The sequence below is a fragment of the Eretmochelys imbricata genome, chromosome 1 (genome assembly GCF_965152235.1).
Source record: "Eretmochelys imbricata isolate rEreImb1 chromosome 1, rEreImb1.hap1, whole genome shotgun sequence".
NCBI lineage: Eukaryota > Metazoa > Chordata > Testudines > Cheloniidae > Eretmochelys > Eretmochelys imbricata.
In genome coordinates, this window is record NC_135572.1 from 49346733 (window position 1) to 49359724 (window position 12992).

A 12992-nucleotide genomic window follows, 5' to 3' on the forward strand; every position below is an offset into this window, starting at 1 on the left:
AGAAGGTGCAGACTGGGCTTCTGCATCCAGTCGAGCAATTCTAGCTACATTCAACCAGACTACAACAGCTTTAGTTTTCATCACAGATGCTCTCTGTGGAAAGCCTACAGGGATGGAGAGACCTAATTTGAATGAATCTTTCTACTATGTGCCATTCTTTTCCTAACTTGGCAAAGCTAAAAATGACCCATACCCAGTCACGGAAACATTTTTTAAAATGTTTTAAATGTTCACTTTTAAATGTTCACAGCCTAAAGGGATGGAGAGACCTAATTTGAATGAGTCTTTTTACTATGTGCCATTCTTTCCCTAACTTGGCAAAGCTAAAAATGACCCATACCCAGTCATGGAAACATTTTTTAAATGTTCACAATTATTGCAGTTTAGAACTAAATTTAAGTGGTGCATTTTTTGGAGATTATACTAACGTCATAAAGATAATTTTGGGACCTGCTGCTATTTTGTCAAAAAATGGTCAAAGTTATTTTTAGGTTGAAATGAACATGAATGAAGCAAAATATTGGTTAGTTTAATAACCTTAAAGTTGCAAGTTGTTTTTTTCTCTTTTTCCATTCCCTTTTTTAACATATTTTTTTATATCGCTAGTTCTTTTATTTATCTTTTGTTTCTGTCCATTTTTTTTATATTGTTCTTTGTTAATATACATTGTTATTAATTATATTAGAGTCAGGGAACTGTTTGTTGAAGCAGGCCCTACACTTAGTGTTTGCAGGACTGGGCTTTAAGTCATGACAAAAACAACAGAAAGAAATGATAACTCACAGAGACATTGTGTGGGAGCTTAAAGAAAGTAAGCTCATGTGATTGCTGAACACAGTAATAGCGATGTATATGTCACTTTAGCGCCCTTGTGGCCAAGATGGGGTTTGCTCTGCAGGCAGCTCTGAGCAACGGAAGGCACGCGCAGGAATGCAGCAGGAAAAATGCCTTCCACCCCAGGGACACCTGTTCCAAACCCCCCAGAATGAACACACCCACCCACAGCAAAAGTACAATGAATATAAGAAAGGGAAATATTTATTTCCAGAGGGATGAGAGGAGAAAAACAACAAGGGGAAATATAGGGGGAATGGTAAAACAGGGTTGCATCCAAACCAAGGCCCCACCGGCCCAGTGGTAGCACAGTCGGAAAGGGCAGACACCGAGCAATGTGTCTGCACACAGAGTTCAGGAGTCCTGAGCAAAGTTCCAGTTCAGTGGTGAGTCTTGGGTGCTCCTGGTCATCTTCGGCGCCAGTGAACTTTCCCCAACAAACCCTTCCGGTGCCCTCTTCTGCCGCTCTCTGCAAAGCCACTCAGAGCGACCACCTCCCCACTTAACTAGCTAGTAGCCTCCCTCCTTATTCCCAGTGCAGAGTCACAAGCCCCAGTACTCACAGCCCCATGCAGCTCTGGGCACCAGTGATACTGGGCCCAGCTCCAGCCTGTCCTTCTCGGGCGATACCTCCCTGGCACAGTGCTTCTCCTGGCTCCTGTCCTGGGGTGTCCCCAGTCAGCAGCTCTGTCCTTCCCAGGCTTCAGGCAGGTTCTTTGCTGCTTCACTTTTTGAGGGCCTACAGGCTGCAGCCCTTCGCCCTCTCTCTGGAGCTCCAGAGCCACACCCTGGAGTTTCCCCTCCTTTCTCTCACTGCTCCCCCTCCCTCCTTAGGAAAAAGATTTAAAGGGGCCATGTTCTCTAAACCCCAAAGGGGTTACACATAGAAGGTTACCTAGTTTTGTTTTAAAAAGATACACAGGACTGCTGTATACCAGTCTCCTCGAGGAAGTCTTTCCCCTGTACCTCCTCATTCTTTCCCCTATCTAATTTCTGTGTTTAGTCTCTTCCCCACCTCTGTCTCTTTCACCTGTTTTCCTCCCTGAGTTTTCCATTCCACAGTTTTTAATTTATGGTTCCAGTCCTGAATTCTGTTTAATAGTAAACAGAGCCATAAGCAGTTACTAGCACAATAATCAAAAAGAAGCACCTTTCCTGCTTTTTTTAATTACATTTTTACCTCTTATTTTATTCATGGGATAATTGTGAACAGATCAAGATTTTTTTAAGTTTTTCAAAATTATTCAATGGATTTTTTTAGAAGTTTCATATACTCAATGGCTTCCTACATGAAGTAACAAAATCCAAAATTAAAACTGTATTGCTTGCTTATGCTAGGTTGCATAAGTCTCATGGTATTGTTTCTTATCACTGATTTCCTGGTGTGAATGCTCAGAGAAAATAAATTCTGAAGCCCACTTTCTACAAATATTCAAGCCCACAAGCTTAAAATTTGCTATTGGTAAGCATCCATATTAGTAAAACTTGATTGCATGAATATTTAAAGAAAGCAAACAGAAAAGGGGCATGGGCACTACAAAGTACATTTGTTTAATAATTTAATATAATATTCATAGAAATATTTTTGCAATTCTCACCCATCTCTATTCACCAGTAAGACATCCATCAGGAACTTTACATTTCATTTGTTAGTTATTGAGCCAGGATTCCTGAATGATTACTGAATTACAAGGAAAACAGATGACATGAAAGTACATATGTAGTAATTTGGTATCATTGGTGGATAAGTCATTGAACTATACCAAGTGATCATGTGTAAATAAGAGGAGTTTTTGTGGAAACACAATAAGGCCTTGATCTTGCAGCTTCTTGTGCCCGGGCATACTGCTGCACTTGCATGGAGTCCTATGGAAATCAGTTGGCATCTCCACATTCATAAAAGTTCACCGACACAAAAAAGTTGCAGAATCATTTTCTCATTTATATGGTTTGTGATCTGAGTTTCCATAACATTTTAATTAATCTCATTACTATAGGCCTGATCCTGAAAATACCTGCACATATATTTGATAGTACACATATTGATAGTCCCATTGACTTCTTTGAGACTGCTCATACAACTACTCTCATGACTAAACTACTCATATGAGTACTCACATGATCCAATGTTTGCAGGTCAGGGCCTATATTAAGGAGTGTATTTTCAGCCTGGTTTTTACCATTTTAGCTGCATTAACATTGGTGGCGTTAATGTGTTTTAAATAATTGTTTAAAAGATTCTACCTACATTATTATTGATATTCAATTTTTTAAAATGTTTATTCTGCGGTGGCAAATTGAAAATAGATGAAAAAGTGTTATGTCTGAACAACAGATTTGAGGGAATTACTATATCATATATCTCTTGTTTACTATGCGAAATCATTCTAGGTTTAATCTCAAATAGAAAGTGTGACAGGGTCAGGCCAGATGGCTATAGGAGATTAATAGAAGGCAGATATATTAGCCCCAGGCTAAGTAGGTCCCTTTTCCCTGGGTAAGGTAACAGGGAAGGCTCCAGAACAATCAGGAACCTTCTGGAGACAATTAAGACAGGCTTATTAGAACACTTGCAGCCAATCAAGAAGCTGCTAGAATCAATTAAGGCAGGCTAATCAGGGTACCTGGATTTTAAAAAGGAGCTCACTTCAGTTTGTGGTGTGCGTGTGAGGAGCTGGGAGCAAGAGGCACTAGGAGCTGAGAGTAAGAATGTGGACAGTTGGAGGAATGAGGTGTACAAGCATTATCAGACACCAGGAGGAAGGTCCTATGGTGAGGATAAAGAAGGTGTTGGGAGGAGGCCATGGGGAAGTAGCCCAGGGAGTTGTAGCTGTCACACAGCTGTTCCAGGAGGCACTCTAGACAACTGCATTCCACAGGACCCTGGGCTGGAACCCAGAGTAGAGGGCGGGCCTGGGTTCCCCCCAAATCCTCCCAACTCCTGGTCAGACACAGGAGGAGTCGACCTAGACTGTAGGTTTAGAAAAACGGCCAAGCTGAGGGCTGCCATGAAGCTCCAAGGTGAGCAAATCCCCCAATAAGCACAAGACCCACTAAGGTAGAGCAGGAACTTTGTCACAAAAGTTAGAGTGGATGAGCTACCAACATGGAATTAAAAATTGTAACCTTTATCATAGCAGATTTCTGTTTCATGCCTTTGGATGACAATGAATGATTGAAATGTCCTTGGGCACAGTACACTGTAAAGTTGAAAAAAGAAAAGGAGTGCTTGTGGCACCTTAGAGGCTAAGAAATGTATTTGAGCATAAGCTTTCGTGAGCTACAGCTCACTTCATCGGATCCGATGAAGTGAGCTGTAGCTCACAAAAGCTTATGCTCAAATACTTTCTTAGTCTCTAAGGTGCCACAAGTACTCCTTTTCTTTTTGCGGATACAGACTAACACGGCTGCTACTCTGAAACCTGTAAAGTTGCAGTTTCCCAGTGTATGTCAAATAATACCACCACCTTCTAAAACATATTGGTATAGTGGATGCCATTAAAAAATCAGCATTTACCATCAGTTACTTACTACCCTGTAATATCTGAGAAACCACAGTATTTTCTTACACTTGGAATAGAAATTATCTCTGGTACCTAAGATACTGTGGTGTTGTAACAACTATCAGGAAAACCTGAAGGCTAGCACAACCTATCTGAACATTTTTATGGTTATCATTTGAACATTTTCCTTTGAAAACTGGGCACATGCTTGCAATAAAAATATCTTTCATCCTGGATTTTCAAAAAAGTATGAGGATTTATTTTATGGTAGAGTTATCTTATGTATAAAAAGAAGCACAGTGAATTAAAATTTGGAAAGCACATTAGATGCAGTAATGTGAGAGGTCTAAGATCAGGCAACAAGATTTTTTCTCATTCTCCAAGCTTATGGGGACTGGGAATGTTGTGGAAACAGTACACTCAGCCTTTGGGAGGAAGGGGAGCATTTTGCATTGCTCTTGATCTGCCCATCCTGTCAATCTAGCTTTAATGTTTACAGGCACTAAGGGAGTTATGTTCAGCCATCTTTGACCATAAAGATGTGGCAACTTAATGAAGAGGTTTTGAAGAGGGAACTACTGGGAAAATGTTGGGGATGAGAGGGAGGCATCTCAGAGGACAGTGCACACACACAGATACCCTAAGTAAAAAAAAAACACCTAGTAAGATATATTAAAACTCAAATAATGATTAATTATAGAATAAAAGAGATATAATATATCTCTTTTATTGTTTCTCTTCTAGGTACCTTACAATACATGTCAAATCTTACTACCAGTCTATTATTTTGTAACTAACCAGTATGATTTCATAGATTTCCTGCTGTGAAGAAGAAATTCATGGCAGAATTAAAAGAGCTGCGGCATAAAGAGCAAAGCCCATACGTGGTTCAAAGCATTATCAGTCTAATAATGGGGATGAAATTCTTTCGCATTAAGATGTATCCCGTGGAGGACTTTGAAGCCTCTCTTCAGTTTATGCAGGTAACATTCTTTGATGTAGACCCCACTTGGGCTGTCTTAAACAGTTTAACTTGCCAAATTATATCATGCTCTAAAAGGTGGGGGAAATCATATTAGAATATGAAAAAAAATCCTCATTTGTTGGTCCTTAATGCGCAAAGGACACGATTCCTAAAAGATTAGCTTACATGTGGGTATCTTTATTCTTTTTCCCTGTGGGCATTTTTTGTGACAGATGGACACATTGGCAGTCACCATTCATTTTTGTTAAAATCCTATTAAAAATACATGCTTTTTTACTGGCCTGTGTATGGAGACTAGCTGAGTGAAGATTTCTCATAGATAAAAATCAGTATACCCTATGGTCATGTTAGGTGTCCTAAAGTAAGTATTTGAAATATTAATACAAATATATTTTTTGTTTTCTATAAAACCTAAATAGCAACTGCATAAGTCTTATTTTGGCAAAATGCTTTATATCATATTTAGCAACATAGAAACAATCTCTTTTTCCTCTTCTCTTTGGAGCAGCACACCCAAAGTCCATATTGGTTATGTTTCCATGTGTGCAGCCACATTCATGAATGCTGACATATTGTCATATAAGTTATACGGAGGTGTCATGTTGCATGATTTTGTGTGTGTGAAATGTACATTGGTGGTATGAATAAATGGTAGTGTTTTCTGATAGTACAGTGCTATTGGGGCCCATTCTTGCTCCCTTTGAACGCAATGGCAAAATTCCCATTTAATGGAAGCAGGACTCGAATCTATCTAGATTTTTGAATTGTAGTCATCACCATACTATCTGTGTGCCAAACTCACCATCACACACAGAATATAAATGTATTATAATAGGTGCTAAAAGTATGTGTTAAAATCAGACATACTTGATGTGTTTTATAATACAGCTTGCACTTTACACATATATTTACAGTATAATAATTATAAACTATGGGCTATATTGTAAATTGATTTACATGCCCATGCAAGGGAGGAAAAGATAGTAAGAACCGTCCTTGTATACTATATAGGCTGTGTGCTAACTAAAGCAGGGAGACGCACTGTCCTTGATACCCTTTTATGTGGCTATGGAAAAAGTGGTCTGATAATTGCAGAATTCTCAGGATGGGGTGAATTTATAAAGGGCCTTCACCAACTCATTGGATGTGCTGATGACCTGGCTATTGTAGAAGATAGAAGGAAAACCCTTATAAAGCCTATATTTTATGTGGATGAGAGACCTGGCTTCTTGCTAAAAAGGAAGAAAGGCAGCTAACTACCTTCAAAAATAAAGTCTTGATATGAGTTTTGGGGGTAGTAAGGGAGAATGATGTATAGAACAGATTCTAATAGGGAACTGTTGGAAGTCTATGAAGAACCAAAACTATAGTAAATATAGTGAAATCTCAACAACTCCAGTGAGCAGAGCATGTATTTAGGACAGAAGACAGACCAGCTAAACTGTTCTTGGAGGAACATCCATGTGGTGTCGAACCATTGAAGAAGAAGATGGAGGGATAATGTTGATCAAGACCTGAGAGCTCTTAATGTGAATTATCATCAATGGAGAAAAAATGATCGTCACAGGAAGGGATGGAGGCAAATCATGAGGGTGACTAGGGACCTGTATGGTCTCTAGAGCCAGGGAGGAGGAGGAGTATCTGTCTAGGCCTTGGGCCAAGATATGCAGGAGTAACTGGAGCTAGGTGCCTGTTTACTCCATTTCCAGAGCAGTTGAGAAGAGAGGAGTGTGGAATGGGCACATCCTTGGCTCCTTCCCCTCTACTCACTGCCAATACAGCTTTGGGGATGGGAGTAGTAATTTATTGCAGGTATAGCCCCATTATAAATTACCACCCTCCACAGTGAATCGCTCCATTCTGAACCACAATTCATGCTCTCAGAATTACTGTAGGTGTGTCCTTGAAACATAATCTAACCCAAAACATTTAGGGCAGGATTGTCCCTTGGTCCATCCGCCCACTTAGTGGAGTAAAGAGGCAAAAGGTGATTCCATATTCCCCTCTGTGGGCTATGTGCCAGATGGATCCGAATGCAGGGCTGTTACTACTGCTCCCACACAGATGGCTAGGCAGGGATGGGGATTGTGGGAAGCCTTGCATTTGGCCCCCCAGTTAACTAGCCTGCACAAGCTAAAGCAAATGGAGAGTCATGGACAGAGCCACAATTCCCGCCTGATCTGTTCCTGGGGCTATGCACTGCCTCATGCTCAGGGCAGATTGTGAATGCGGAACCGAAACCTTAATTGACGTATAAAACGTTCTTTGCAGTATAAGAAACAAAAGCTGTCATGTGCTTTTAGCAAACACTGAGATGTCTTTATTCCACCTGATGTGTAATTTTTTTTCTTCTCTTTAATTGTCTACCAGGAATGTGCACATTATTTCCTTGAAGTGAAGGACAAAGATATCAAACATGCATTAGCAGGACTGTTCGTTGAAATTCTTGTCCCTGTAGCTGCTGTGAGTTTTATTTATTTGTTTATTTATTTGCATGACTTTTTTCATGTTAGATTCGAAAGTCAATGTACGAAAAACAGGGTTAACATGAAATCTCTTTTCAGGCTGTTAAAAATGAAGTGAATGTCCCCTGTCTGAGGAACTTTGTTGAAAGCCTGTATGACACAACACTTGAGCTTTCTTCTCGAAAGAAGCACTCACTGGTAAGTAATCCTGAGAAGCTGAAGCTAAAATTCTTTGTCAGAAGTCTCTCTAGGCAATATTCTCAAAGGGCTTGCAGAATTGTTGCAAAACCATTCATCTGCATCTGGCTCAATGTACAATTAATTGCTATTTCAAAAGTATATGCTATATCCAATCTATTTTAGTCTGAATCCTCTAGGTGTTTTCAGATCCTGCAAATTATTGTTATAAAATGGTCAACACCTGTTGTGTCTGACCATTAGCACAGAGGAAAAACTTAACAGAGAGTGCATTGCCTTTCAAGTGAGAACTAATGGGACAAGTGGGAACAGCTCTTTCAAAGTGGTTAAGTAATGTTTTGCAGGAACAAACCAATATATGACAGCCTTTTAAAATGGCAGTGCCTTTTTAAACAGCATGTCGGCTAAGAAGCTCTCTATGTCATATTTTCTTGAGAGATTTACAGTGGCATAAAAGTGTATTGTTGGGAGCGATAGCTGAAGTGGATTAAATGGAGCACTGAGTCAGGTTGACACTGGCTGCCTTAAGCATTCTATCTTTCCAACTGGGTCAGTGCACCTCAGCACTGAGGCGTCTATTAATCCATTTTGAAGTCTTTGGGCTTTTAAGAAAAGAAAGTTATTTTCATTGGTCCTTTCTTATTTTATGTAAAATTCAAAAGGACCTCCTATCCCCCACTATCTCTCTGAGGGTTGGGAAGTGATGCTATCAGATTTCATTGATGGACTCGTACAGGCACACTTGTGACTGCTGCTGTCATTACTCCAGCCAGTTCCAGAAGGGAGTTAAAATACTTCTTTCTGGGTGAAATTCTGCCTCCATTGAAGTCAGTGGTAGTTTTGCCATTGGCTACAATGGAGCCAGGATTTCTCCCTTTAGGCACATATGTAGCCAAGCGGATGCAGACACACTGATAACACTTTGTTGAAACTACAGCAAACTAAGGATCCAATTCTTCAATCATAGAATCATAAAATATCAGGGTTGGACGGGACTTCAGGAGGTCATCTAGTCCAACCCCCTGCTCAAAGCAGGACCAATCCAAAACTAAATCATCTCAGCCAGGGCTTTGTCAAGCCTGACCTTAAAAACCTCAAAGGAAGGAGATTCCACCACCTCCCTAGGTAACTCATTCCAATGCTTCATCACCCACCTACTGAAAAAGTTTTTCCTAATATCCAATCTAAACCTCCCCCACTGCAACTTGAGACCATTACTCCTTGTTCTGCATCTGCTACCACTGAGAACAGTCTAGATCCATCCTCTTTGGAACCCCCTTTCAGGTGGTTGAAAGCAGCTATCAAATCCCACCTCATTCTTCTCTTCTGCAGACTAAACAATCCCAGTTCTCTCAGCCTCTCCTCATAAGTCATGTGTTCCAGTCCCTAATCATTTTTGTTGCCCTCTGCTGGACGCTTTCCAATTTTTCCACATCCTTCTTGTAGTGTGGGGCCCAAAACTGGACACAGTACTCCAGATGAGGCCTCACCAATGTCGAATAGAGGGGAACGATCACGTCCCTCAATCTGCTGGCAATGCCCCTACTTATACATCCCAAAATGCCATTGGCCTTCTTGGCAACAAGGGCACACTGTTGACTCATATCCAGCTTGTCGTCCACTGTCACCCCTAGGTCCTTTTCTGCAGAACTGCTGCCGAGCCATTCGGTCTCTAGTCTCTAGTGGTGCATGGGATTCTTCCGTCCTAAGTGCAGGACTCTGCACTTGTCCTTGTTGAACCTCATCAGATTTCTCTTGGCCCAATCCTCTAATTTGTCTAGGTCCCTCTGTATCCTATCCCTACCCTCCAGTGTATCTACCACTCCTCCCAGTTTAGTGTCATCTGCAAACTTGCTGAGGGTGCAATCCACACCATCCTCCAGATCGTTAATGAAGATATTGAACAAAACTGGCCCCAGGACTGACCTTTGGGGCACTCCACTTGACACCGGCTGCCACCTAGACAGGGAGCCATTGATCACTACCCATTGAGCCCGACGATCTAGCCAGCTTTCTATCCACCTTATAGTCCATTCATCCAGTCCATACTTCTTTAACTTGCTGGCAAGAATATTGTGGGAGACTGTATCAAAAGCTTTGCTAAAGTCAAGGAATAACACGTCCACTGCTTTCCCCTCATCCACAGAGCCAGTTATCTCGTCATAGAAGGCAATTAGATTAGTCAGGTATGACTTACCCTTGGTGAATCCATGCTGACTGTTCCTGATCACTTTCCTCTCCTCTAAGTGCTTCAGAATTGATTCCTTGAGGACCTGCTCCATGATTTTTCCAGGGACTGAGGTGAGGCTGACTGGCCTGTAGTTCCCTGGATCCTCCTTCCCTTTTTTAAAGATGGGCACTACATTAGCCTTTTTCCAGTCGTCCGAGAGCTCCCCCGATCGCCATGAGTTTTCCAAGATAATGGCCAATGGCTCTGCAATCACATCCGCCAACTCCTTCAGCACTCTCGGATGCGGCGCATCTGGCCCCATGGACTTGTGCTCATCCAGCTTTTCTAAATAGTCCTGAACCACTTCTTTCTCCACAGAGGGCTGGTCACCTCCTCCCCATGCTGTGCTGCCCAGTGCAATAGTCTGGGAGCTGACCTTGTTCGTGAAGACAGAGGCAAAAAAAATCATTGCGTACATTAGCTTTTTCCACATCCTCTGTCACTAGGTTGCCTCCCTCATTCAGTAAGGGGCCCACACTTTCCTTGACTTTCTTCTTGTTGCTAACATACCTGAAGAAACCCTTCTTGTTACTCTTAACATCTCTTGCTAGCTGCAACTCCAAGTGTGATTTGGCCTTCCTGATTTCACTCCTGCATGTGTGCCCAGTATTTTTATACTCCTCCCTGGTCATTTGTCCAATCTTCCACTTCTTGTAAGCTTCTTTTTTGTGTTTAAGATGAGCAAGGATTTCACTGTTAAGCCTGCCATATTTACTATTCTTTCTACACATCGGGATGGTTTGTTCCTGTAACCTCAATAAGGATTCTTTAAAATACAGCAAGCTCTCCTGGACTCCTTTCCCCCTCATGTTATTCTCCCAGGGGATCCTGCCCATCAGTCCCTGAGGGAGTCAAAGTCTGCTTTTCTGAAGTCCAGTGTCCGTATTCTGCTGCTCTCCTTTCTTCCTTGTGTCAGGATCCTGAACTCTACCATCTCATGATCACTGCCTCCCTCCAATCCTTATGCTGAGTAGAACTTTCCTAAACAAATAACCTCATTGCAGATAATGGAGCTACTCACTAGAGTAAATGCTACTCAATTTGAGTAAGGGATAGAGTTGGGGCCTTTCTGTGTGATTGCTTACATACAGATACCACATAATGAAAAGTAATGAAATAGAATAGACTCCTGGGCACTGTTCCCTCTAAGCTGTGGCTGTGTGCGCACGCACACAGATCCTAAACCCCGCGCACACGACGAAACACTGTGCTCACAAATTTTTGCACAGAAGCACAACAATTTGCACAGAAGAATTTTTTTGCGTGCACAGCCTGTCAAAAATTAGAGGGAACATTGCTCCAGGGATGATCTATTAGAAAAGCAAACATTGCAAAGAAGAAAAGAATGGTAAGCAGCTAGCAGTGAAAGCAGTAGCTGCAGATATTTCCAAGGGAAGGACTATTGGCCTTCTTTAAACAAGAATACAAGCTACTTTAAATTTTAGGGGATGAGCTTTTGCTATGAGAATTATGAGATTATTAGTCATTAGTCATTGTTCAGTCAATATGTATGTAACCTATCTTGTCCTGTAGGCAGGGCCCTCCCTAGGGGGGTGCGGGGCCCGGGACATAGGCGCCAAGTTTCTAATCTACTGGGGGGTGCTCCCCCCTGGCTCCACCCAGGCCCCACCCCCACTCTGCTTCTTCCCACACCTGCTCCACCCCTCCCTGCCTCTTCCCTGCCCAGTTCCACTGCCTCCTATGAGCACATGCGCCCTCGCTTCCCTCTCCCCCAGCACCTCCTGATGCCGTGAAACATCTGATCCATGGCAGGTGGTAGGCACTGTGAGGGAGGGGAGGTGCTGATTGGCGGGGCTCGCCAGCAGGCAGGACGCGCTGGCCGGAGGGGGAGGTTTTGGTATGTGGGCTCCTCCTCACAACCCCCACCCGCCTGCCTGCCTGCTGCTAGCCACTCGCCTCCCCGTTTGCCTCCTCACCCCTCCCACCTCATCTCCCTACTTGCCTCCTCATGATTTTATTGAAGAGCAGGGGCCCCCAGAGCACGGGGCCTGGGGCGGTCGCCCCAATTCCAAGGGACGGCTCTGCCTGTAGGGGCTGTTCATCTGCCACATACAAAAGTCTGGTGAGGAAGCCTTTTGTGAGGAAGCTTTAATTCTCCTCTGGGTACTACATTTCTGTGTGTTTTGATGTAGAACGCTAAAAAGTTATATGTATTTGGTCTTATGTGTCAGTGAACTTGGAGTTAAACTAGCTCGGGGCAGGCAAACTTTTTGGCCTGAGGGCCGTATCGGGTTTCAGAAATTGTATGGAGGGTCGGTTAGAGGAGGCTGTGCCTCTGCAAACAGCCAGGCACGGCCCAGGCCCCGCCCCCTATCCGACCCCCACTGTTTCTTGCCCCCTGATGGCCCCCCTGGGACTCCTGCCCCATCCAACCCCCCGTTCCCTGACAGCCCCCGGGACCCCTGCCTCTAACTGCCCCCCGTCACCCCATCCAACTCCCCCCTTCCTGACTGCCCTCCCAGGACCCCTGCCCCATCCAACCACCCCTTCTCCCTGCTCCCTGACCACCCCCAGAACCCCCGCCCCTGACTGCCCCCCACCGCCCCATCCGACCCCCCCTCCTCGTTCCCCCCCCCGAACCCCTGCCCAATCCAACTACCCCGTCTCCCTGCTCCCTGACCACCACTGGAACCGCCCCACCTGCCCCCCACCACCCCATCCAACCCCCCTCTCCTTCCTGACTGCCATCCCTCCCGGGACCCCTGCCCCATCCAACCACCCCTTCTCCCTGACCGCACCCGGAACCCCTGCCCCCA

At 43.5% G+C, this 12992-nt stretch overlaps 1 protein-coding gene across 2 annotated transcripts in view; it reads left to right on the forward strand.

Moving 5' to 3' along the window:
- Positions 1 to 12992, forward strand: part of FRY (FRY microtubule binding protein) — a 291284-nt gene that overhangs the window by 109068 nt on the left and 169224 nt on the right. For both annotated transcript variants that reach the window (XM_077810042.1, XM_077810035.1), the window contains exons 8-10: positions 5152 to 5320; positions 7693 to 7785; positions 7887 to 7985. In XM_077810042.1, the coding sequence (XP_077666168.1) occupies positions 5152 to 5320; positions 7693 to 7785; positions 7887 to 7985 (361 nt within the window). The remainder of the gene's footprint in view (positions 1 to 5151; positions 5321 to 7692; positions 7786 to 7886; positions 7986 to 12992) is intronic.